The sequence below is a fragment of the Globicephala melas genome, chromosome 4 (genome assembly GCF_963455315.2).
Source record: "Globicephala melas chromosome 4, mGloMel1.2, whole genome shotgun sequence".
NCBI lineage: Eukaryota > Metazoa > Chordata > Mammalia > Artiodactyla > Delphinidae > Globicephala > Globicephala melas.
Genome location: NC_083317.1, coordinates 212,547 through 238,790, shown reverse-complemented (window position 1 = coordinate 238,790; position 26,244 = coordinate 212,547). Strand labels below are relative to the sequence as shown.

Here is a 26,244-nt window from a genome sequence, read left to right as displayed (position 1 = left end):
ACCCACAGCGTGTGGGGCAGGCGTCCAGCCTGGTTCTTGATCTTGAGGGAGCAGTCAGTCTTTCACTGCTGAGTATGATGGTAGTCGTGCCATTTTGGTAGATACCCCTTAGCGGAGGAAATTCCCTTCTATTTTTAGTTTATTCAGTCTTTTTTATTTTTAATCATGAGAGAGTATTGGATTTTCTTTTTCTGTGTCTTTTCAGATTTATGGGTTTTGTTCTTCTCTTGATATGATATAGGACATTGATTCTCATATATTCAGTCATCCTAGCACTCTTGGGATGCATCCCACTTGAATTTGGTGTATAATTCTTTTTTGAATAGTGTTGGATTCAGTTTGCTAGTATTTTGTTAAGGATTTTGCGTTTATATTTATGAGAGATATGTTCTGTAGTTTTCTTTTCTTGTGGTGCTTTTGTTTTTGATATCAGGAAGATCTTGGCCTTGCAGGATGGGCTGGGAAGTGTTCCCTCCTTTATTTTTTGGATGGGTCTTAATTTTAGATACATTATACATTGACCAAAAGCATTTGTTTCTGAGGAAATTATTATCCTGTGTTTTCTCATGGATTGACCTTTATTTTGCTCTCTTTAAAAATATTTTTTAGAACTTCAAAAATATTACCTTTATTATTTCTTTTTGGGGGTTTTAGGAAATTATAAAAAGCTCTTAAAATGCACAAGGAAAACCAATGGCCTGGTGTTTTTAATGGTTAGGCGGCCATGAAATCGTCAAGAAATAAATAGTAGTGAGATATCATTCACATGCTACTGAGTTCACCAATTTAAATTGCACAATTCAGCGGTTTTCAGTATATTCAAAAGTTGTGCAGCCTGATATCACTGCAATCAATTTTAGAACATGTTCATCACCCACAAGGGACCCCTGGGCCTGTTAGCGGGGACCCAGCCCCTGGCACCCACTGGTCTAGTTTCCATCTCTGGATTTGCCTCTTCTGGTCGTGTTGTGTCAGTGGAATCACACGGTATGTGGCCTTCTTCTGTGTCTGGTTCCTGCCATGGGGTTTTCAAGGCTCACACGCGTTGTGTGTGTAACGATTCTTGTTTTTTGTGGGGTTAAACAGCCTGGAATGCAGTCGTGTTTCATCACTAGAGATCGTGGAAGTGGAGGAATCGTTTGGGGCTGTGGCAGAGGCCGGGGGTTTCCTGACGGAGGCGGCTAGAGTAACGGCCCTGGGTGGGCCTTGGTCACTCGGGACCCCCAGAGCGTGTTCCAGGTTCTTTGTGCGTGTGGGGGGAGAGAGGTTTGTTGTCTTCGTGTGCTTCTCAAGGGGCTTCCCAAACCTTATCCAGAGTCTTCTGCCAAACCTTTTTATTTAATTTTGGGGTTTTTTTCTTTTGTTTTTCTTTCTTTTTTTTTTTTTTTTTTAGTTTGTTTTTGGTTTGTAAAAATGTAATTGCTTAAAAAAAATACAAACAAAGTGTTTTCCAAGTCAAATTGGTAACTGTCCCTCATGATGCACCTTGATATGTATTTTTCTTTCTTAAGTATGTTGTCCTTTTGGTGTCATTTTTACTGTAGGTAGTTAACTTGATCTGGGTTATGGGGTCTTTTTCTGGCCGTAGTGGCCCAGGCCTCTGATAGTTATTTCAGGGCCAATTTCATCTTTTTTGAACAAAATAAACCAGTGGGTCTCTTGGTTTTGTTACTTTCCTCATCTGGAAAATAGATCAAAAAGGATCACAGTTTCCTGAGGAGGCTCGAGCACTGAATGGGGGTGATGCTGGGAAAGCGCGGGAGGCGCTGGGTGGGAAGCAGGCCTGGTCTGTGTGCCGGCCTGAGGAGCGGCTGGGCCAGGCCCGTGCCCTCTCTGCCCTGTCTGGTTCCGCCCTGCCCGGCCTGGCCATCTTTGTTTCCCTGGATCCCCCCTCCCCAGGCGTCATCCCCTGGGGTCAGCCCCCACGCTCTCCGAGCCCCCGTTGCTCCCTGAACTTCTCAGCACGTGGAGATAAATATTATTTACAGTTTCTGTCAGTGGTCTGCTGTCTCCCTGTGGAGACTTGGGTCCTGGGTGTGGGACAGGGAGTGGCCTGGCCGGCTGGGTCCCCTGGCATCTCCGCAGTGAAGGACGGGGATCGCGAATGGGGGGCACAGGGCCTCTGAGACTCAGGCCCGCCTTCTCGGTGTTGAGCACCCACTCAGTGCCCGCATGCGTACTGAGGTGGGGGGCCGGGCTCGGGCTGTGGCTCATCCCATCCCGGGTCCTGTCCCGGATCCCCGGAGTGGGGGGACCCTGACTCCGCATCGCGCCTGGAGCACCCGTGTGGAGCGTGTTGGGGGTTGGTCGGTCGGGGCTCGGGGCCGGACTGGGCGGCCCCTGTGCTGAGCTCCTGGCCCCGGTCTCCACCCCGGACCGTGTGTGAGGCTCGCTTCTGTTTTTCGCCGTTGCTGACAGCGAGAGTTAGAGCTGCAGCGCCAGCGGGATGAGCACAAGATCCTGCAGCTCCAGCAGACGGTGAGGGAGCTGCAGGCGAGGGAGGCCGCGCGCCCCCGCCCGGAGCCAGAGTCGGAGCCCGCGCGCCCCCAGGAGCAGCAGCGGGGCCTAGAGAAGGTGCGGCAGCAGCTGCTCTGTGCTGCGGGGCTTCTGACCAGCTTCATCAACCAGACAGTGGACAGGCAAGTCTCTCGGGACTGCCCCGGCCATATGCCCAGCACCTTTGATGTTGAGAAAAATTCTGAGTGGGGCGTGTCTTTGATTTCGGGTTCAGGTTTTCATGAAACGGACTCTATTTCTCATCCCACGTGTGTGGATGAATTCATGGGCAGTATTCTCTTGAAAGATGATGACAGCATTGTGGTCTTTGCATTCCCATATGACAGGAAATCCAGGTGTCTTTCAGATCAGGTCTCTCCGTGTCCCTTTTCCATTGCTCACCACCCAGAGGGTCTGGCCCAAGGCCAGCCCCCCTCCCACCCGAGTCCCCCAAGGCAGGGCTGGTGCCCGGTGTCTGTGCAGCGTTTGCCTCGCCTGACACCCTGGCCCACTGCCCATGGGGCCAGGATGCGTCCGCCTGGTCGAGGACCCACGACCCTGCTGTTTGGCGGGAACCAATGTTGATTTGCCCTTTTCTGAGCACACGGAAGCTCAGACCATACAGCTCTCTTGTCTGTAATTGGGTTTAGTTAATGGAGCAGCAGTCTTGCTTAGGGACAGCGTTTTAGTAGCTGACTCAGAGTCCCAGCAGAGAGCAGCAGGGGGAGGTGGACACACTGAGGGAGCCTCTGTGGTCTGTGGTCAGCGCTCAGTGGCTGGAGGCTTCCGGGCTTCACAGACTGCCCACTTCCAGGCCGTGCCGCCTCCCGGCTGCCACAGTCACCGCCGGGCTCCCCGGGCGCTGCGCGGAGTGCCTGCCGCCTGGGACCCACACGCACCTTCTGAGTGTCCGTGTGCTTCTCCAGGACCATCAGTGATTGGACGTCGTCAAACGAGAAGGCAGTGGCGTCCTTGCTTCACACGCTGGAGACGCTCAAGTCTGAATTGGGCGCGTCCAGCTCCTGCCGGGTGAGACCAGCTTTCTTGTTCACTGTGGCCGGACCTGCCTCCGGCCTCGGCCTGTCGCATGGTTGGCTCAATGCACTGTTCCTCGTGCCCACGGGGGCGCTGGTCTGTCCCGCTCCATGGCTGACGCCCCGGCCTCTCTGCCGCTCACGCACTTGTGTTGAGGCTCTGGGCTGGAAATGAGCTGCCCGTCAGCAGCGTCGGGGGTGCTTCAGAGTCCTGACTGCTGCTGTGAATTCCCGACAAACTTCCGTGGGTCAGGACGTCGTGAGGTCTGTCGTGGAAGCAGCACGCAGCACAGGCAGCAGGAGAGCTGACCCTGCCGGTGTCCTGCGCCCGCTGGGGCCTGGAAGGAACGTGCCTGTTCGGAGGGACCCTCAGGGATGAGCGTGCTCCCCACGCCACCCGTCACGTCCTGCCTCTGCCGGCGGTGCTGTCGGAACAGGGAGAGGGTCATGTTTTGTGACAGCCTTCCTCTGTCCGTACCCGGTTTCGTGCAAAGTCTGTTTCATGGGAGAGCGAGAGGAAAAGCGATCTGATGGCTTTTGCTCTCTCCTTCCCGTACGTGGACTCTGCCCAGCCCCGCGAGCTTCCCACCAACCCCAGATATGTTTAAAGTTACAATCCCTGAAAACAGGCGACAGTAAAAGCCACGAATAGCGGCTTTTAACAAAACGTTTTCTGATCTCGTTTTCTCCTCAAGAAGAAGACGACGGTGGAGCTGCAGGTCCAGCTGGTGGACGTCCTGCTGAAGGACAATGAGTCCCTGAGCAGAGCGCTCAGCATGGTGACGCGGGAGAGGGCGGAGCTGTGCAGGGCCGTGTCCCGGCTGGAGAGGAGCCCCCGGGCCCCGGGGACCCCGCAGGAGGGCTGCGCGCGCAGGGTACGCGTCCTGGGGCCCCGGCGGCTGCAGGCTGGGTTCGATTTGCGTATATTTTGGCTACGTTTTCGTATCTGGCTTCATGTGGGATGTTAACCTGGAGGGTTTTAGTCATTGTCTTTGGTCTCGTCCCTGTGAAATGAGCTGGGACGTGTTCCCTCCTGTTTTCTGGAAGAGATTGTGTAGAGCTGGTATTCACTTCTTCCTGAAATGCTTGTTGAGATGCACCAGTGAGACCATCCGTGCCGAGTGTTTTCTCTTCCGGAAGGTTCTTTGTGCAGGGCTTGGTGTTTCTGGTGCTCCTGGGCAGGGTGCCCTGTCAAGGCCGGGCAGGTCCCGCTGGCAGTTACCAGAGGGCGGTGGTGTGTCCCCGAGTGGGACCCGTCTTCTCAGTTCTGTCCAGTTCCACTTTGTCTGTCTGAAGCGCTGTGGGGTTGAGGGGGCTCCTTTGTTCGTGGGGCCCACCTGCTGGCAGACCCGTGGCCCTGTCCTCATCGGGAGGGACTGCAAAGGCAAGAGGTGCCGTTGGCGCCGAGCACGGCCTGCTCCCCTGGGGGCTCCTTGTTCAGAGGGCGCTCGGGGTGGACTAAAGCACCATCACCTGGGACGCTTTGTCCTTCGCCAGGAAGGTAATGAATCAGGAACTAAATGTGATGAGCGAGCGAGAGGCAGGCTGAGGGTGGACAGACTGCAGCGTCTTCTCCTTTGTGTCGGGGTGACTTCTGTTGCTAGAGTGTCTTTTCCCCGGAGAGACCAGGCTCTGTTAGAACCGGGAAATGTGGTCCCTTCCTTCTGTCCCAGCAGGGAGGTCACCCAGCTCGGCACCTCCCTCTTCCGAGTCCTGCCCTGAGTTGTGGGCGGCGCAGCCAGGCTGCCTTGGCGGCAGCTGAGCTCATGGCCCCGAGAGTGCTCCGAGCTGGCCTTGGCCTCGGCGGCAGGCGGTCCTGGCTGTCCGCTGTGGGCAGCAGCCTTGGCCCTCCCTGTGGGGCCCTTCGTCTGTTCGTGTGTCCACACCGGAGCTCTGGGGTGCTCAGCACAGTGTGGTGTCCAGGCCACGCTGCCAGTGTTGGGACGTGTGGCCTGGTCACGACATCCCCTCTGTGCGGTGTGGGCCCCTCCTGAGGTGTCCAGGGTGTGTGGCTCGATGGCGCTTGAACAGAGCGGGTGTCTGCGTCTGCCAGGGGCAGCATTTCTAGGGCCAGGGCGGACAGGGGTGTCTAATAGGCTTAAAGCTTTGAATTCAGGGTGATTTCTCAAATGTGAGGGTTTTGTTTTTAGTAAAAATATGCCTTTTGTATAATCATACTTCAGTAAACAGTGTGTAGTAACCACCCTTGAGTGTAACAAAATAATCACGTAACAACCGGGACGTCACTGAGAAGAGGCTGGAGAGGGACCCAGGTGGCCGGCACCTGCCCCAGCCTACCCGTGTCCGGAGGGCACAGCGTGGGGGCGGCTCGGTCCTGGGAGCGGGCACCACTGTGCTCTCAGCCCCTGTTTGCTTTGCTTTTCTTTTCTTCTCTTCTCTTTTCTTTTCGTTTCTTTCCTTTTCCCCTCCTTCCCTCCCTCCCTCCCTTCCTTCATTTCTTTGGCTGCGTTGTGTCTTTGTTGCTGCGTGCGGGCTTTCTCTAGATGCAGCGAGCGGGGGCTACTCTTCATTGTGGTGCGTGGGCTTCTCACTGCGGTGGCTTCTCTTGGTGCGGAGCACAGGCTGTAGGCGCGCGGGCTTCAGTAGTGGTGGCACGTGGGCTCAGTAGTTGTGGCACACGAGCTCTAGAGCACAGGCTCAGTAGTTGTGGCGCACGGGTTCTAGAGTGCAGGGTCAGTAGTTGTGGCGCACGGGCTTAGTTGCTCCGCGGCATGTGGGATCTTCCCGGACCAGGGCTCGAACCCGTGTCCCCTGCACTGGCAGGTGGATTCTTAACCACTGCACCACCAGGGAAGCCCTCAGCCACTTTTCTTGAGATGCTCTCCTGGGAGAGCAGCTGTGTAGACACGCTGTCTGTGGTCATTGCAGAGGTCGGACAGGTCTGTGTGGAAGCAGGACAGGATGGGCTCGCTGGGCTCAGCACGACACCCAGACCCAGCACTGCCCACACCAGAAGCTGGCGCCTGCAATGCCAAGGTAAGACCAAGCCCATGGGTGGTGGTAGGTGTGCAGACACCGTCTCGTGGCCGCTTCTTACTTGTTTAAGATTTATGTTTCTAGGCAAGTTTTAGGTTCACAGCCAAACTGAGGGGAAAGTACGGAGATTTCCCGAATCCTCTGCCCCAGCATCCACTCCCCCCAGGCGGTGCGTGTGTTGCAGTCCATAGAGCCACAGCGTCACGTTGTCATCACGTGCAGGCTGCTCTTGGGGCCATACTTCCTGTGGGTTTGACAAGTATAAGATGACAAATGTCCACCACAACGGTGTCACGCAGAGCATTTTCACTGCCTAGAGATCCTCTGTGCGGCTCCCGCGGTGCTTTCTAAAATCCTGGGTTAAGAAGTGAAAGTCTTGGTGCTTGAATTACAGATGATAGTGTCCACAGCCTGGAAAAGCCTTGAGCCCACAGTTCAGTCAGCACTTCTGATGGTGAGGCCCAAGCTGTGGGTCTCTCTGGAGGGAAAAGCCGTATTAGGATATGGACACCAACCTCTGCCTGTGACCTCAGGTCTCCCTGACCCCTGATGCCCGCAGACCTGTGATGGGACCCCCACCTGCCCCCAGTTTGGTCCGTGCTTAGTGGTTCGATTCCTGGGCCCTCGCGGGGCTCCTCTGATGCTGGTGAAGGGTCGTCTGTGCTCTGCGTTTTGTCAGATAAACAAGATCCAGCTCTGAACTGCAAGGTTGTTGCTGGTTATAGATGTCGTGCGGAGCTGACTGCTGTGATAAATGGCTGAGGAAAGAAGGCTGGTTCTTTTTAAAGCACCTGGTACAAGTGTGCTGTGGAGACTTGTGAGAAGGGTGACTTTGTCCTGTGGTTACGTTTCACTGGTTTTTCTTTTTCTCTTAGATGGAAAAATTGTACCTGCGTTACCTGAGAGCAGAGAGCTTTAGAAAAGCCCTGATTTATCAAAAGAAGTATCTTTTGCTGTTGATTGGTGGATTCCAGGACTCTGAACAAGAAACGCTCTCCATGATCGCCCACTTGGGAGTATTTCCGTCCAAGGCAGATAGGAAAGCGGTGGCGGCACGCCCTTTCACAAAATTCCGCACTGCCGTCAGGGTGGTGATCGCTGTCCTAAGGTACCGCCGAGGCACGTGCCTCCTGTCTGCTTTGGGGTCGTTTAGTCTTTGAAATGCTACAGTTGTTCCCTTTTTAAGATGAATGATATTTGAGGCCTTAAAATATAGACGACCCTTGTCTTCCGGAAACCGTGTTATGTAGAACTGCACCTTCTAAGATGGAAGGGTTTAAGGCTGCCTTTTTATTGTAAAACAAAGCCTTCCCGTTAATGGTATTCTTATGATGACAGACATGTCTGATCGAGCTTAAAACTGCATTTCACTTCTTCATGTTTCAGTTTCTTACATTTCAGTCAAATTTGTGTTTCATAAAGGGTGCCATGTGCACAGGAGGACACGCTGTGGGCCCCCCAGCGGGGAGGTACACCTGACCCCTAAGTGTCCGCCCGGCCCGGCCCAGCCCAGCCCAGCTCCAGCCGTTATGCATGCAGGGCGCCACTTTGGAGTACGGATGGACTCCCTGGGGTGATAGGGAATTTTGACTGTTTCAGAATTAACAGTGATGAAAATCTATTTTATTTTATAATTTTAAAATCTGCTGTATTTCTAAAAATGTTTGTCCCACTAAGAACTGTGCCACCGTGTCTGCTCTGGTGCCCACGGAGCTGCCTTTTCTGGGCCGCACGCACCTCCGTCTGTGGGACCAGGCACAGCAGGGTGGGCTGGGCCCCCTCGGCCTTTCCCTGGACTGCACCACAAAAGGCAGTGTGGGTCCCATTGCCCTCAGAGACCCAGCACCACACACGGTCCAGCCACACACTTGCCAGGAGCTCCCGCAGGGTGGAGGCCTCCTCCGGCCTCCGGGCACTTAGCGCCCTCCCTCCCTCTGAGTTTTCCGGACCACAGACTGTCAACCCACCTGCCTGTCACTCTGTCTGTCACCTGTCCTTCCATCTGTTCTGTATTTTCGGGGAACATGCCCCGTGCCAGGAAGTTTGTCAGATGCTGGGTTGGGGCGGGGAGAGCCCCAAACTCTGCCTCCGTCTTTCCACCAACGCGAAGTGGAGGTGCCTTCCGGGCTTTGGGTCTCAGAGGCAGCACTGCTCTGAGGGAGCTGCTGGGGGCCGTCAAGGAGAGGGGTCTAGGGGCCCCTACACCACTGCACCTCCCGTCACCACATGGAGGGCGAGGGTCTCCATTTCCCCCAGCTGTCCGGGGCCCGTCAAGTGCGTTAGCGATGGAAGGGAGTGCGGTGAACCAGACAGACCCCAGCTGGCGGGTCTGGGAGTGGAGGGGCAGGGTCGGGGGCCCGGGGGCCCGGGGGCCCAGGGTCCGGGGGCGGGGCCGGGAAGGTGCTGGCGGCTGCCCGGGTAGAGGGCCGTGCTCTCACTCCATGGTCCCATCACGTCTGGATTTTCTTGGTTCTTTTCAGTCCTGTTCCGCTCTAGTTTTCAACGTTTTCTATCTTTTTTTGTAGGTTACGCTTTTTGGTTAAGAAATGGCAACAAGTAGATGGCAGAGGAGCCCTAGCGCCGGGCCGAGCACCCCGCCCAGGTACCTCCCATGCCACCCCCACCATGGGCTTCTTTAGTGTCCGCCTGGTGGGAGATCGCAAAGCACAATAAGAAACCAGTAATTCAGCCAGTGCGCTTGTCCGGAGGCAGAGGGTTTTTGAAGGAAAGTGGTTTTTATTTTGGGAACAAGCACAAGTTTATACAGTTAATGTTGATGAATAAAAGTGGTTCAGAGGAGCGTAATAATGATTGAAAACTACAGAAATGCTAAATGTATCGACAAATAGCTTATCTTCAGTGAAAAGGCTTTTTCATTCTCCCAAATGGAGTGAAGTTCTACTTCACACTGTGCACGTCTCCTGGGAGCACCACTGCCTCCTCTGCCTCAGTCCCGTCCAGGCTGCGGTCGTCCTCTGCCCCATCTGACGGGCCGCTGCCCAGGTGTAGCTGGGCTGCCTGGGGGAGCTGCAGTGGGCGGCACCCTTCATGGCCACTGGGCTTCCCTGGTGGTGCCAGTCCCCTTTGATTTCCACGTGTGAATCCTTACGTCTCGGAATCAGCTGGCTTCAAGGTTCTTCAGGAGGGGTCCCCCCACACCCGCTGCCCCCCGGCTGCACCTGATGGTCGCCGGGGTTTCTGCCCTTCCCACTCCTCAGAGCTGGGTGCAGGAGACCCACCCCAGGCCCACCTGGCGCCGTGCTCACTCCATCAGGGTGCTGAGTGCTTCTCCAGGGCGCTGCCCACACAGACACGGGGGTCAGGGTTGGCCTTGCAGGAATGAAATGCAGGTGCTCAAAACTCAGGTTTCAGACTTCCCTGGTGGCGCAGTGGTTAGGAATCCGCCTGACAATGCAGGGGACACGGGTTCGATCCCTGGTCCGGGAAGATCGCACATGCTGCAGAGCAGCTGGGTCCGTGTGCCACAACTACTGAGCCTGTGCTCTAGAGCCCGCGGTCCACAACTGCTGAGGCCTGTGCGCCTACAGCTTGTGCTCTGCAACAAGAGAAGCCACTGCAATGAGAAGCCCGCGCACCACAACGAAGAGTAGCCCCTGCTCACCGCAACTAGAGAAAGCCCGCACACAGCAACAAAGACCCAACGCAGCCAAATAACTAACTAACTAAATAAATACATTTAAAAAACAAAAAACAAAAACCCTCAGGTTTCTTCTAGAGATTTTTTTAATACAGTGTTTATAACGAATACTTTTTTTTTTTTTTTTTTTTTTGCGGTACGCGGAACTCTCACTGTTGTGGCCTCTCCCGTTGCGGAGCACAGGCTCCGGATGCGCAGGCTCAGCGGCCAATGGCTCATGGGCCCAGCCGCTCCACGGCATGTGGGATCTTCCCGGACCGGGGCACAAACCCATGTCCCCTGCATCGGCAGGTGGACTCTCAACCACTGCGCCACCAGGGAAGCCCTAACGAGTACTTTTTAAACGTTTTGAAATTGCCATGCAGACTCCTAAAAGCTTGTAAATTTAAAATTTTGGCGGATGGGCCTCCCTACTAAAATGCATTCTTTTTTTTTTTCTTAATCCCTTCGTTGCTAAATAATCCTGGGGGAAGGATTCCTGGTGCCACGGCCGCAGCAGTCTCCACCCGACACCCGCGCATCCCCACCAACCCGGGACGTGTCTTCCAGCCACGCCAGGGGCCCTGTGCCAAAAGCATCCCCACGCAGGAGGGAAAGGTGAGCGGTGGTGCCTCAGCTGCTTTCCCACTGCAAGATTGTAGCCGTCAGCAGGGGCCCCATCTGCAGAGACAGGGCCACGCGCGGAGGTGTCCCTGGGCAGAGCTGTGCGGGTGCTCAGGCCCGCCTGTGATGGAAGGGCCCCCGGGCACACGTGACCCTCCCCCGACACGCGCACACACACATACATGCAAGGCCGTGGTGTTAGCTTTACTTAGTCTTTTTCTTTGGGATTGGGGGGTTTTTTGCACACGTAATGTGTTTTTATACTTACAACTTACTTGGCAATTGAGATGTTACAGTGATAATGTTAAACATTCATTGGTTATTTGGGGAAAAAACTGTTTTCAATTAAAAATATAATTAAGAGGCCTTGTGGTTAAATTGTAGAATGGAATTTGGTTTAAAAATTCAGGTGAAGAAAGGTTTCCCTGACGGCTATGACTGTCACGTTCTGAGCCCTGGGTGTAACAAGGCTGTGTGGTGTGGCCCTAATCACCTTCATCACGGTTTGCAGCCCATTTTCCTGACCGTGAGATTTCTTATCCAAGTGCTGCTTGTGAGAGATGTGATTTCCATTTCCATTTCTCCAGACTGAAACACAAATAATTATAATCCTATTCAAATGCTCGAATATGATTACAAGTCATTTATTTAATTCATTTGACTACGACTCCTCCAGTATTTGGAACCTACCCGTGAAGTGAACAGAAAGCTCAGTCTGTGTCTGTGGTATTTGTCACACACACACATGTGACGGCTTGTGTAGGCATGTCGTCTGTTCTCTCTGTGCGTGCTTCCCCGGGGTTCTAAAACAAGCTCGTCAGAGCAGAACGCATCGTCCACCTCTGACATCGGACCAGCAGGGATAAAATGCTCACCTTTGCTCTCTCGCTCCATGGTCTCCGGTTGGTGATGAGACCTCCGTACGAGTTGCGTGTTAAGAGTGTGACGATCTCGGGCGTAACTGCCCTGATGGGGGAGGCCAGACCGATGAGCGTGGGTGGCTCCGCTGTGCGTGAGGCTGTGTCCCCACTCACCCTGCGTCTCTGCCGATGGGAACCCACCAGCGTGTGTGGTTCCTCACAGAGACATGTTCTGAAAGTTTGGGTCCCAGAGCGAGGCAGGGAGTGCAGCAGTGTGAGTCCGTGAGGGCCCAGAAGCCCGGTTCTATTCGGGGAGGGCAGGCAGGGGCTCTCGGTCTGGCTGTGGCTCCCCCATTCCCGAGTGGGTGATACCTTTGAAGGAATAGGTGGTGGCCAAGGCCTCTTTTTTGTGGATGGCGCACAGGTAAGACACTCCCTGCCCTGGAGAGGAAGTGAGCAGTGAGGCAGATGGGGCTCCCTGGGCCCAGCTGGAGGCCAGGAGGAAGGGACCCCTGTGAAGGATGCTGGGCAGAATCCGGTTGGGATGATAGACTTATATGTGAAGATTTAGTGAATTAAATAATATACAGTAGTTTTTAGTTGTTTTAATTTGGAGACGTTGTAAAGAAGTTAGTTTTAAAGCACTATGTAGCACTTCTTAAAAAACCCTTACTATTTTTCCGCTGTGGTAAAGAAAATATAGGAAAGTAACAACCGCCTAGTTTACCCCATTTCCCATGAGTGTCTGGTCAGCAGGCCCAGCTCCACTGCCCCTCCGCACTGGCTGCATTCAAACCGTCTGCTGAGTTCAACTCTTTTTGTTTGTTTGTTGGTTTGTATGTTTGAAGATCAAATCCGTCCCCAAATCCCAGATCAGAAAGATCCCTGACTGCTTCTCAAGATCCAGAACATTCCTTGACGGAATACATTCACCATTTAGAAATGATCCAGCAAAGACTGGGAGACGTACCACCAGGTAATGAAAGTCCTCTGTCTTCTGACGGGATCTGAGTGACCCAGGAGTGTCCAGTCCTGGAGAGGAGACGGCTGGGGTCCAGCTTAGTTACTCTTGTTAGTTTCAGTCCTGCTAATCGGCCATAATGAATAGTATCAGAAGGAGGGTTGTGAGTGGAGACACCGAGGGGTGGGTGTGAAGGACGCACAGTGTCTCAGACTCACAGACTCACAGCGACCATGAGGACCGTGTTTACAGGATGTCGTTTGTCCACCGTTTCTCAACTTTCATAATGTGAACCACTGCGTATCTTAATTGCTATTCTTATTGTTACCAAAAATAAGGTTAATTCAGTGATAGTGTTTCGAAATTGTGAAATTCTTCTTAGAAGATGTGAAGCCTTCTCACAGATTGCTTCCTCATTTCTACTTGTGTCTAGATTCTACTTCAGAGAAGTCCTGCTGCCAGAAGAGTAAACAGTGAATAAAGTCCTGTGACGATTGTATTTGAGGAAGAGGTTTGATTTTCTGTGGGAGCTTGTGATGTGCGCGTGCTGAGTGGTGCTGAGCGCCAGCCCCGGTGTCGTCAGTTAGGTGCTCTCACCCTTACGCTTTGCTGCAAAGCCAAGTGGAGTATTTTCTGTGTGATTTCAGCACATCTTAGCTTCTTACCTTGATGAGGTAGCTGTGTGCTCATGAGTGACGGGCGTCTGCCCGGTTCTCTGTTGGTCGAGCCTCCCTGCCCACCCACAAAGGGTAAGCAGAGGATGGCTTCCTGTTGTTTATTTTCTTAAAGTGTACAGCCTGGTTTAAAACAAAAACACACACAAAAACAAAAAGAATAAAATTAAAGCCCTGGTGTGTTTGTGAATAGCCCTGTGTTTTTTTTTTGTTTGTTTGTTTTATCCAGTCTGCTTTTATCACGGGCAGAAAAATAAAACATAGACTTAGAATTCACATTGAACTTCTGTAAGTCAAAAATTTTCAGTGGAACTTAAAGCACTAGTAAGACAAATAGCCACATGCCTATTGATTCATCTTGCTTGGTTTCTTTTATTTCTGTCAGATGCTGTCACTACATATTTATTTCTCATGATTATGATCTTTTCATGTTTTACTCATGCTCATCTGTACCTGGTGGTGGTATCTAGCCAGTGTCCTTTACCCAAACGTCTGTTGTAAAGGTATGTTTATAAGTATCTCTGTGTTTCTAGGACCTTTGAACATAACATTTATTCTGCTGGGCTTGGTTTTAATATAAAACAACTTTTTCCTGATCACTACTTACTTATTTTCGATTTTTAGATCTTAGACTTACTTATTTAGATGTCTGCTTACTTATTTTAGATTTTTCTTTCCAGTGCATGTCTGCATTTTCCTCTTCTTAGCCAACACTGCCATAAGGTCACTGTTTTATAATCTTCCCACCGAGTCCTGTCTTCTGCTTGATGTTATTGAAGCGAAATCTTGACCAGCTCTGGGAACAGGAATCCAAGAAATGTCTCTTCACTTTCCAGAAGAAAGACGTTTGAAATTGATGATCAAATACTGAAAACATAACTATCCATGTCATCCACGTTAAGCTAATGAGGGAGGGAGGGAGGGCCCATTTAAAGCCACCAGTGGGCGTAACCGTCACACCAACTTGTTACCATGGGGGTTAGTAATTACAAAGAAAGAGACATTCACCCTCCTTTCGTGGAAGAACACAGGTCAGACCTGCTGATGAGGGAAATTCTTCATGGTAAAGCACCCAGCTAATTAATAGAGAGGGAGCAATACAATTAGAGAACCACCAATTCTGCCCCCAGCGAAATAATCAGTTCACGGTGGGTTCATCAACAAGTCCTAAAACCAAGGCGAAGTTCCACTTTCACAGTGCAGGGGCCTGGGAGTGTCCACTGTGACCCCGGCTCATGGCAGGCCTGGCATGATGCCGTGTGAGATGCACAGTCTCCCCCAGTTTACAGATGGAGGGACAAGTGACACAGAACCACGAGGAAAGAGACACATGGGATGTTCTGTAAGTGACTGGCCTGGTTTCGTCAAGTAGACAACATTACTCAGAAAACAAAAGTGAGGGCCCTGTTTTTTGTTAAAAGAAACTAAGGAGGGCTTCCCTGGTGGCGCAGTGGTTGAGAGTCTGTCTGCCGATGCAGGGGACGCGGGTTCGTGCCCCGGACCGGGAAGAGCCCACATGCCGCGGAGCGGCTGGGCCCGTGAGCCATGGCCGCTGAGCCTGCGCGTCCCGAGCCTGTGCTCCGCAACGGGAGAGGCCACAGCGGTGAGAGGCCCGCGTACCGCAAAAAAAAAAGAAACTAAGGAGACATAAATGCATGTGCAAAAGTTAATTAGTTCCTAAATTGGGGAAAGCAGCTATAAAGTCATTTTGGGGGTTAACGGGGTAAATTTGAGTATGTACTGGATAGCAGATTTTAAGGGAATTTGTGTTAATTTTCTTAGGTGTAGTCATGGTTATATGAGAAAAGGCTGCTTTTCTGAGGAGCTGTATGCTGAATTATTTAAGAAAAAGGAGCCGTAACAAATGCAGTTTATTTTGAAATGGTTCTGTTAGAAAGAGAGTACACATATATGGATTAAGTAAACATGCAAAATCTTTTAAAAATATTGAATCTAGATTGAATCTAGTTAGTATATGGTTATTTATTTTTTGAAAATTTTCATAATGAAAGATGAAAAAAACGTCATGACCAAACTGAAGTCTGACCCAATACATTTTAATCAACTACAGGACTGTGTCAGTCCAGGTGGGAGAACATAACCACGCTAGGCTTTCCAGCTAAGGGAATCCAGTACAAGGATTTGGTCATTATGATGGTGGAGGAGCCCTTTCCCTGGGGCTGGCGGGTCAGCAGAACGGTTCCTGGGACACAGGGACAGAGCCCCCCCTCCAGCAGGAGCTGACCCCTCAGGGGAGATGCATCAGCATCACTGTGGAAGGGAGAGAGACACCCATCTTTCTCCTCCTGCCCTCCTGTTTGCCAGACTAGACAAGGATCCTGGGACAGTTCCTTGCAGAAGTCGGCACCTTGTGCAGAGCAGACAAGAATTGATCTGAAAGCACACTGGCAGGTGACCCTTTGGCTACGAAGAATTTGTTCTCACCCACCCATACTTAGTTACCAAAATGCACCCACCTGATGTGGGGCAAACATTCTTCATACCGAAGAAGTCCCATGAGGTGTCGTATCTCAGTGATGCAGGCTCTCCAGGTAATGCCGGACTCCTCCCTCAGGGCTGGGTCTGCCCTTTGCTAATTGGTGTAGTTAACACACCCAGCATGTCATGTCAAGTGGGGGAGGTGAGGAGAAGTCCAGAGCAAGCATTAACCAGGCCTGCGCCCCCGTTTCAAAGAGTCTTCCTTCTACCATGTAGGCCTCGTTTTCTGGGCCTCACTGTCCTTTCTGAAAGATATGAGACCTTAACAGTCTTGTTTTTAGAGGACTTCCTTTCCTTTTACAGTCGAACCTGGAAGTACTAAGTACGAGGAGGTGCCCAGTGAAGACGTCAGGTACAGATACAGGCTTTACTGTCCTCGAGTTGTGCTGGCCTCCAGGCTCCCCCTCAGTAATTGGGATCAATCCCACCAGCCGATGCAGGAACCCTATCCCTGCTGGTTCAGAGGGGGACCACTGTCACTGGTGGCAGCAGCCTCCCCCCACCCCTGGGACAGCAGAGCCCAGAGTCAGGATGGAAAGCAAAAATTCCTCCAGGCTTATCTGGCGTAGCAGTAAGAGGGGCTCTTCCCATCTTCTGATGGCCCCAGGCTGATGTATTCTGGCTGTGGGAGAAATGGCCATAAGTGGGTCTGCAGTAGGGCAGCCTTCCCACTGTCAGGAGCTGAACTGCTTCTGGGTTGACGTCAGGGAATCCCATGGTCGTAAGGCTAGTGCCGCACTTTTGCTATGAGAGGAGTTTTCTGGTCAGAAGCAGCGATGGTGAGTTAAGTAATTTGGGCAGTCCCCAGATGGGTTCTGGGCAGGGACAGCAAGTCCATATGCAGAACAGGAGTAGACAGAGCACAAGGACAACTCAGACGGAGAAATTTTCTGGGAACCCTGGCCATCTGTTCACGGGGTTTACTTTTGCCTTCCTGACCCGCTTGAGTCTTATCATTCACCACCTCCTCTCCATCACCACCCGAGTGTCCTACAGTTCAATTCTGATGCGACCTGGGGTCAGCACAGAAACTACGTTAAGGACTCAGTCCCAGGGGCTTCCCTGGTGGCACAGTGGTTAAGAATCCGCCTGCCAATGCAGGGGACATGGGTTCAAGCCCTGGTCCGGGAAGATCCCACATGCTGCGGAGCAACTAAGCCCATGAGCCACAACTACTGAGCCCACGAGCCACAACTACTGAAGCCCGCATGCCTAGAGCCCGTGCTCCCCAACAAGAGAAGCCACCGCAATGAGAAGCCCGCACACCGCAACGAAGGGTAGACCCCATTTGCCGCAACTAGAGAAAGCCTGCGCGCAGCAACAAAGACCCAACCCAGCCAAAAATAAATACATAAATAAATAAATTAAAAAAAAAAAAAGAACTCAGTCCCAGAATACAGCCACGTTAGACAGCGGCCATCAGTGGAGTCCCCAGGCTGTCCACACTTCTGCCTGGCCGGCTACAAACTTGTCCTGAGTATCAGAGCTGCGGGTCCTTATCCAGGTCTCGCGAAACCAACAGCCTACAGCTTCCTCAGTCAGAAGACGGGAGCAGCACACCCAGATGTGGTCATATCAAAGTCCACACACGCCAGGCCTGGGCCTTTCTTAGTTGTGAGCAGTGCGAGGCGTAGCTGCTTGTCATTCACTTTGGAAGGGAGACCATGATAGTCCACAGACCACTGATTTTTCATGGAATTTACCTCTCACCATCCAAGGCAACTAGGGTACTTCTTCCTGCTCATTAGGACCAATTACCATGATGTCTTTAATGCATCAAAGTGATATTACGATGTCTAAACAAAGACCCTCAGGTAAGGTAGGGAAGTTGTCCCTGCCAGTTGAAATCGAATTGATCATCTAATTGGTATTGAGAAAAAAAATGATAAGGGAGCCTAAATATAAAACCTTTTATGATTGTACCTGGGACAGGTGCCATCACTTCTGGACCCATATCAAGAGTTTATCCCAAAGTAGCCAGAGAAGTACAACAAATAATGAAACTGGATGTAAACAGCAGCATTCCATTGAAAACCAGAAACAGTATTGTCTTAGCTTGGGCTGCTATAACGAAATGCCATAAACTGGGTGGCTTATAACCAACAGAAATGTGTGTCTCACCGTTCTGGAGGCTGGAAGTTCAAGATGCGGGGGCCAGCAGGGTGGGGTTCTCGTGAGGGCCTCTCCTGGGTTGCAGATGGCTGATTATTCCTTGTATCTTTACGTGGTGGAGAGCAGAGAGGGGGAGCAAGCACTCGTGGCTCTTTTAAGGGCAATAATCCCATCCGTAAGGGAGGGCTCCACCCTCACAGCTTCATCTGCTCCCCAGAGCTTCTACCTCCCAACGCCATCCCATTGTGGGCAGGATTTCAGCGTAGGAGTTTGTCCATCACAGGTACACACAGAGCTGGGTGTGAGAAGATCAGAAGACGTACGTAAATGACATGGTCGGTAGTCAGGCTCATGGTGCTGGATCTTCTGTTTCACTGTCTCAGCCACGTCTGTGGTCTTGTGAGATGTTACCTGTGACTAGTTGGCAGAACAGGAAGAAGCACAAATTTGTTCTGCAGCTGGATCTGCACAGTGTGCTGGCCTCAGCCAGAAGTAGACAGTTGCCACACACACGCAGCGTATGGGATTTGGAAGATTTCCAGCTGGCAAACTTCGGATGGTACATTGGTGCTCCATTCCATGTGGAAAGAGAACTGACCTGGGTTCCTGATCCATAAGCATTCTCATGAGTAACTGACTGTCCAGCTGGTCAATACTTGATGGCAGAAAGATTGCAAAGTGGTGTCAAGGTCATCTGCAGGACGGGTATGTAAGAAGACCTTCCTCCCTCAGGGCACCCACTGCCGAAGTGCAGTCCAGCGGACAGGATGACTTGCTCATGGGTGTCACTCAGCCTCTTTCCTTAGGTGGCAGAAAAGAGACTTGCACTGGTTCAGCAACAAGACCTCCTCTCACCAAGGCTTCCTGGCTTCTCCCACTTCTCAGTGCCTGAACTGCCAACCGCAGAGGCCAGGGCTGAGACCTTGATGTGGCGAGCTGGTTCCTCCATCACAGAGGACGCAGTGGTCGGTCCCGCCAGGAATAGACACACTCCAGGTGCGACTTTTTTGCTTCCCTGTCTGCAGTGCATCTGCCAACAGCACTCTCTGTGCCCTTGGAGACGTCTTGTTCGTTGCTGTAGCTCTGCATGACACTGCCTCTTAGCAGCAGGCGTTACTTTAAAGCGACGAAAGTGCAGGATGAGTTCACACGTAGAATCCACTGGTCTTACCATGTTGGAGGAGGTCGTCGAGAGGACATGACCGCTGGTTGACCTGTTAGCTGGCCCTGGGCCATCAGAGGCTCCCCACCAGCTCCCCATCCTTGGGTTGTGCATTGTGCTTGCCCTCCCCACGCTGGCAGCTGCCCCAAGGATGCAGCCTTGAGAGAGCAAGGTGGTGTGGACACCATCTGGAAGGTGTGCATGACTGAACCCAGTCAAGGCCTCTGTATAAGCTCTTAAGATTCTGGCGGGCGGGTGTGGAGATCTGTTCGTCTTCTGGCCGCCAGGACAAACCTCGTAAGTTCCCTGCTTATTAAAGCTGCTGATCTGGAGTGTCTGTGTCTCTTTGGTCTCTCCTTGCCCTCGTGTACAGGGGCAAGTTTACGAACCAATATCGTGTCCCATCAGCTGGAAGCGGCTGTCTGGGCTGAAGAGTGGAATGGCTGGTTGAAGGCTCTCTATCAGCGCCAGCTTGGAAATCAGTCTTTCAAGTTGGACGCAGTGTTGCAAACTGGTTTATGCCTAAAACTAGGAGCATGTGTATCATGTACTTCCCTTACAGCCAGACTGCAGGGGTCTGAAAATCAAGAGGCAGACTCTTCCACTGCGTGTGCAAGTTGGATTCTCTAGTTTCTCAATTGCAGATAAGCAAAGGAGTACGGAGCCACACCCCTGTGGGTCACTCAGGTTCTACACATTCTTCCCCGTTGTGCAGTGAGTGTAGGAGCAGCCCTACCCTCTCTGTCACCAAGACAGTGACTCCTCCTTTCACCTGCTGGTTCCTAGACGCAGGAACCCAAGGTTCCCAGACATCATCCATAGTTTATAATCCAATGGAACACTTGGTGTGTTCCCCAGGGAGTGTCCCTTTTGGGGACCAGGACCTCTAACCCTGCAGAATCTAAACTTGGGAGGACAGGAAGCACAAAGCCCCCAGTGGATCACTGCAGGTGATGGTTAAGTGGGACCACTCCTGTTTCCACCCCTTGGGTTTCAGATTCAGGTATCTTTCTTGTTGGGAACACAGTGCCATATATAGGTCTTGAATGCCACCCCATCTTTGCAGAACATTACCTCCGATTTGGTACTTGAGCTGTGCCTTTAGCTGACTGTCCCAGTGCTCTGTCAGGCAGCAGATCCCGTGGTCTTTGCACTCCTTGCTGTGCACTTCCTTTGCCATAAAGTGAATCCTATGTTTGATATGATGCCACATGGGATCCTGTGCCAGAGGAACTACCACTCCATAAGCCCCTGTTGCCTGAAACTTGTGGGCAGGAAGTCAAGCCTATATATGGAATATGAATCTATTTCTGTGAAAACAAACTCCTGGCCCTTCCAGGATGGAAGAGTTCCAATACAGCAAACTTGGCTGGTTGACCTTCTTAGTGGAAGGAGCCACATTCAGAGCTCAGCATTGGTCTCCCACTGGCAGGTTAGACCTTCAGTGTCAGCTAGTGGTTAGATCAGCTTTGGGCCCACGAGTAGCCTCCAACCTCATTACTTTTGTTCCTCTGTTCTTGTACCCATCATGCCAGTGCAGGGGTTGCCAAGTAAGAGATGCTGTCCAGGGTCAACTGGCTGAATCGTCGTTCTGTCTGCTTGGTGGTTTATTACTTTCATGGGTGCTCTCTGGTGGGCATTAATATTTTACACCAAGACCATCCTGCTTGGCGCCTATCCCAGTATGTCTTCCCACATGCTTTCCTTGTCCCCAGTTTTCCAATTGTTTTCCTTCCAAACCCTTAGCCAGTCACACAGGCCATCCAACACTGCCCGTGTGTCCATATATATTCTCACCTTGGGCCACTCCTTACGCAGAAAAGGGAATGACTAGGAGCTCTGTCCATGGGGAGGGTATATCCTTAACCACTGTCTGTAGGGCCAGCCCTGAGTGAGGCTGTAATGTAGCTGCTGTACACTTTCATTCTGAACTCACATGCCAAGCCAACCCATCTGTGAACCAGGCTCAAGATTTTTCCACCTCTGTCAACTTGCTCTGAAGGCTTCCCCATACGGTCATAGATGCGAAGGAACAGAGAGGCTCTGATACAACAGCAGTGGATGCCATGTGGGTCTGGGCCACCTATTTTGCACTCCCTTGTGACCTCTGAACAGTCTCATGCTCAGTCTTGAATGTGCTCCTTCCTTCCACCTGGTGGTGGACTGTTTCTGGGCCAAACCGACCTGATGACTTGGTGAGTTTGGCAGAACCCACCTCACAAAGCAGTCCTGTCTGCGGGGTCACTTGGTGTCCCAAGGTCAGATGTTCCATTTCTGTCAGAGCACAGAAGCACACCAAGATGGTTTTTTTCCCTCAAAAGGCATATATAATTCTCTGCTTCAAGTGGCATCACAGAACCTAGGGCTCCTGCTTTGTCAATCTCCTGCTGAGATGTGCCAGAAACTCCACATTGCATTGTTCCCCACCACCAATACCACCTGCTAGACCGTATGGCCCAGGCAGCAGAACTGCTTGTACCACAGCCTTGACCTGAGACAGAAACTTTTCCTTTTCTGGGCTCTTCTCAAACCTGGAAGTCTTCCAAGTCAACCGGTATTTGGGCCAGAGCAGTATTTATGTGTGGAATATGCTGCTTCCAGAACTTGAAGAGGCCCAACAGTGTCTTCCTTTATTAAAAAATGGTTGAAGGTACATGACGCAACAATTGTCTTTTTCTTTTGGAAGGGATGCCTTAGGGCACCACTGACCACTGGATCCCTAAAAATATTTTAAGTGTAGCAGGTCCCTGAATCTTCAGAGGGTTTATCTACTACTCTCTGGAGCACCTGTATCTTACCGATGTCTCCAGCATCTTTATAATGTTATTGATGTAATGGAAACGATGTGATGTTCTTCAGGATGGTGAAGTCTTTGGACTATGAGAGGGCAAGAGAGGTAACATAGGCTTCAGGCAAAACTGCATCTTTGTTCCACGTGAATGTGAGATGTTTCTGATCTTCTTTTCTGATAGGGACAGAAAAGAAAACATTGGATTAGCAGCCACCTACCACATCTGACACAGAGACTACTCTCGGGGCTGCTACTGAGTTGAGTTTGCAGTATACCCTCATCCTTCAGGATCCTTCTGATTTCTGCAGGGATCATGCTGGTGAACTAAAGGTTTTGGGGACCACCATGCTGTATCCTTAAAAGAGGCACCCATCTCTGCCATCCCTCCCACCCCCAGATGTGATGTTGTTTTATGATCCTGATAGGAATAGATCAGTTTTAGAGGTTTCCACTTGGCTTTTCCTATTGTGATAGCTCTAACCCTACAGGTCAGGGACCCAAAATGAGTGTAATGTTAATTGCCAAGCACGTCAATGCCAATTATTCACTTTGGGACACAAATGACCACCAAGCAGGTTCACAGACCCAGTGGACCTACTGTAAGCTGGACCTTGGGCAGGACTCCATTAATGATCTGGGCACCACATGAGCCACTCTGACAGGGGAGCCGTGATGATCCAGGGGTTTAGGTGTCAAAGTCAGTTCAGACCTTGTGTCCATCAATCTTCAAAATGTTTGGCTACCTAGTTTTCCCCGGGTGTAGTTACCAAAGGAAAGGCCTTTGGGATTCATTTCTGTGTATACTTGTGGTATATTGCAGGTCCTTCCTGGTATTTGGCCTCCTCTTCAGTTCCATTTCTGAAATCTGGCTCAGGTCCAGAAACTGGCTGTGGGATCCTGGTTTTTTATATTGGGCAACCAGCTTGATTTTCCTAGTCATGCATCCTTGACTTTTTTCTGCTGGTAGTACCTTCAGCTGCCCATCCATTTTGCCTCTAGGGATGCTGTGTTTTATGAAGCATTTCTGCAGCTCTCTGCAGCTCAGGCTCCCTTGGCTGCCATGCACACCTTGCTGGCCATTGTACTTTGCAATATTCAGACTTCTGTCAGTTCTGTGCTGCTTCCTGGCCTCTTCTGTTTTAGGATCCTATCGTCCCCAATGCTGTTCTGGAACAGCCTTTCCTACTGTCAGCTCTCACCTAAAAGGTGAGCCACCATTGACTAGTGACATCAGTACCCCTTTCATCAGTCTGTTTCTTTGGACTTTTGTAAAAATTTGTTATTTGTGCCTTTATGTGGAATATAATCATCTGGTGGGTCTTCAGGAAGCACAGAGTATTTAAATTTCAGCACACCCACATCCCTGACCCTTGTACTCCTTTCCATCAGTCCGCTGTAGCAGTTGTCATTTCAACTTTGCTTACTGTGGACCATAGCTTTTTCTACGTGTAGTGTTGCTTACTGTGGACCATAGCTTTTTCTACGTGTAGTGTTTTAAAAATATATCTGCAAATTCTGAAATTTCTCCCTTTGAAAGGAGTCTGATGCCTCTCCCCTGAATATAGGTGAGATCTACTAACAGCTAGGGAGTGGCAGAAGTGATGGTATATGACTCCTGAGGCTAGTTCACAAAAAGGCCATGGCTTTCCTTTGTCTTTGGACAACTGCCCTTGGAATCCAGCCATTACATTGTGGGGAAGTCTAGGCCACAGGGAGTGGCCATGTGTGGGTATGCTGGCTGACATCCCCAATCCAGGCTCCTGCATCAACTGTCAGACATGTGAGTAAATGAGCCTTCAGATCATTCCAACCCCTGGCCTTCAGGCTGCTCCAGCTGAGGCCCCAGATGCTGTGGAACAGAGACAAGCCATCTCCACTATCTCCTGACCCACAATAACCTAAAGAGATAATAAATGGTTCTTGTTTCAAGCCACCAAGTGTGTATATAGCAATAAATACAGCATCATTTTAGGAGCATCCTTTCAGGGAGTTTGCTACCAGTCTTTTTGCCTGGGCGTTAAATCCCATATCTTAGAAGATTGATCATAATAGTCTTCTACCCCATTTTACGCTCCAGTTCTCTCCTGATTTCTGCAGGGGTCATGCTGATGAATTAAACAAGGATGCTGGGGACCACCACTCACCAAGCACACTTATAATCCAGCCCCACACAGACTTCCCTAGCTCCTGGCAGTTGGCTGGTTCTCACAACATGTAACGGGTTGAACTGTGTCCCTGCAAAAGATGTTGACGTCCTAATCCCCTGGTACCCGTGAATGTAGCCTTATTTGGAAATAGGGTCTTTACAGATAATCAAATTAAGATGAATTAATTAGGGTAGGTCCTAATCCAATGACTGGTGTCCTTAAAAACAGGGGATTTGTCACCATTGTAAAGCAATTATACCCCAGTAAAGATGTTAAAAAAAAAAGGGGGGGGATTTGGACACAGAAACAGACACACATATAGGGAGAAAGGCATGTGAACATGAAAGCAGAGATGGGCATGATGCACCTACAAGCCAAGCAGCACCGAAGATGGCCAGCAAACCACCAGAAGCTAGCAGGCAGGGATGGAAGATCCTTCCTTTGCAGCCCTGTAACCTCCTTCTGACTTCCAGCCCCCAGAACTGTGAGATAAATTGCTGTTAAGCCACCCAGTCCGTGGTACTTTGTTACTGCAGCCCTAGCAAACTAACATGTTCTTTTGAGGGGGAGGGGGCTATAGTCCACCTGAATTATGCTAAGAAATAACCATAATTATATGCCTAGTGTCCAACAGGTTGGGGAAAGGAGTGCCCGGTTGGTAGGGAAAGGTGAGCCACATGGGCAGGCTCCAGAGGTTCAAGGCAGTCTTGGGGGTGGGGAGTGGTCAGAAGCTTTGAGGGCACCTACCCAGATATGAGATCTCTTTGACATGTGTCATGGGCCCAGATTTTCCCAACCAGGGCCCCAAACTTAGCATCACAGAACTGCCTTGGCTGGGTGTTTGCCATCTTTGAGATATTAATTCTTGAGCCTGGCCCTTGTCTTCATTGTCTCAATGCAGGAGATGAGGCTTTTTTTGCAGGCAACCGAAGAGACTCCATGGCTTTCAATGGTCTGTTGGTAGCCATCCACTGTCCATTATTTCTCTTAAGGGCATCAGTAGTGTTAAGGAATAGCTACCCAATCCCAGCACCCTTCCTTATAGCTAATATTTCCATCATACGTAAAAGGCTTCTAGGGTATTCATTTCACTTCTCTGGTTCACTCTTCTACACGGGTGGAAGGTTAACAACTACATCACTCCGTGCCAGGGGCTGTGAGTGTTCCATCCACAAGTGGTGAGTGATTCACCCCATCGTATCACCTGCCATCTAAACCCCAGGTACCAACTGTTGCAGGATGGTTTCTCCAGAAGCAGATGGTGAGAGTGAGTTTGGGGTACAAGTTTATATGGCATCACACCTGAGAAAGGAAGGGGAAGGAGACAGGGTTGAGCCTAGGAAGGAGAGGGCCATGAAGGCCCAGCCAAGCTGTAGGCAGCCTGTCGTGCTCGCAGAGGCCTTCAGCGCTGGGCCCAATGGCCAGGCCGGCTCAGTCACCTCAAGAAGGATACGACCTAGGAAGGTGGCCCTCTGCGGACAGGGGCGGGTATTCGCGGCCAGCACAGTCCACCGTCGCACCTGGCAGATACGCTTCCCGCCGACACCGGGGATCAGCTCCCTCAGGATTCCCGGTGTGTGTGTGGAGGGGGCGGGGGGTCTCAGTTCGGCTCCGCCAGCCCCCAAGGCTCCGGACGTCTGTAGTTCCCTCATGTCTGTCCTCGCACTTCCCAAGGTCACCCCACGGTCTGAAACGGCTGCTGGAGCTCCTTCCAAGGCTGTTTTGAAAAGCACATGGGCTAACACACACGTCACAGCGCGTCTACGAAGGACGTCCAAAGGTGCCCAGGGGGTCCTGCTCACTCCCGAGAGTCGTGAAAAGGCCCACGCGTGCTGGGGAGGAAGCGTGTGGACGCCCCCCGCCCGCCCCAGCGCAAGCCCAGCGCACCCCGAACCCTCAGCGTCCGCGCGGACACCAGACCAGGGCCTGCAGGGTCGCCGTGGACGGACGCCCCCCTGAGGCCCGCGACCCCAACACCGGAGGCGAGGGGCGTCTCGCGCCCGCAACCCCAACACTGAGCTGACCACGCTGAGAGGCGAGGCCGCGTTCCTGCCGGTCGGCGATCCAAACCCTCGGCGCAGAGCCTCTCGGGAGTGACGCTCTCCCTGCTCTCCCAATGGGAGCCCGGAGCGGCCTCGCCGCGTCCTCGCGGCCAATGGGAGCGAGCCTCTGGTGTTGCTGGGCGGGCCCGGCCTCCCAACTGGCAGGCGACTCGCCGCGTTACCCGTCTTGCCCTTCCCGCCGCGCACG

General features: G+C 51.6%; 1 protein-coding gene and 1 long non-coding RNA gene across 6 annotated transcripts in view; one reads left to right on the top strand and one right to left on the bottom strand.

The window, feature by feature from the left end:
* PCNT (pericentrin) overlaps nt 1-17,168 on the top strand; it is a 100,365-nt gene extending 83,197 nt beyond the window's left edge. For 3 of the 5 annotated variants that reach the window (XM_060297664.1, XM_030835670.2, XM_060297666.1), the window contains exons 37-45: nt 2,419-2,639; nt 3,423-3,525; nt 4,226-4,405; nt 6,420-6,527; nt 7,403-7,635; nt 9,053-9,129; nt 10,659-10,782; nt 12,497-12,624; nt 13,043-17,168. In XM_060297664.1, coding sequence (XP_060153647.1) covers nt 2,419-2,639; nt 3,423-3,525; nt 4,226-4,405; nt 6,420-6,527; nt 7,403-7,635; nt 9,053-9,129; nt 10,659-10,782; nt 12,497-12,624; nt 13,043-13,086 — 1,218 coding nt within the window. In that variant the 3' untranslated portion in view covers nt 13,087-17,168. The remainder of the gene's footprint in view (nt 1-2,418; nt 2,640-3,422; nt 3,526-4,225; nt 4,406-6,419; nt 6,528-7,402; nt 7,636-9,052; nt 9,130-10,658; nt 10,783-12,496; nt 12,625-13,042) is intronic. The other 2 variants (XM_060297665.1, XM_060297667.1) reach the window with 2 other exon arrangements.
* Nucleotides 9,265-26,054, bottom strand: LOC132597232 (uncharacterized). The gene is made up of 5 exons (XR_009563635.1): nt 25,448-26,054; nt 24,742-24,980; nt 17,904-22,021; nt 13,941-14,079; nt 9,265-13,406 (listed from the first exon to the last, which is right to left on the bottom strand). It is a non-coding gene; the product is annotated as an uncharacterized lncRNA (long non-coding RNA).
* Nucleotides 26,055-26,244: the final 190 nt, after the last annotated feature.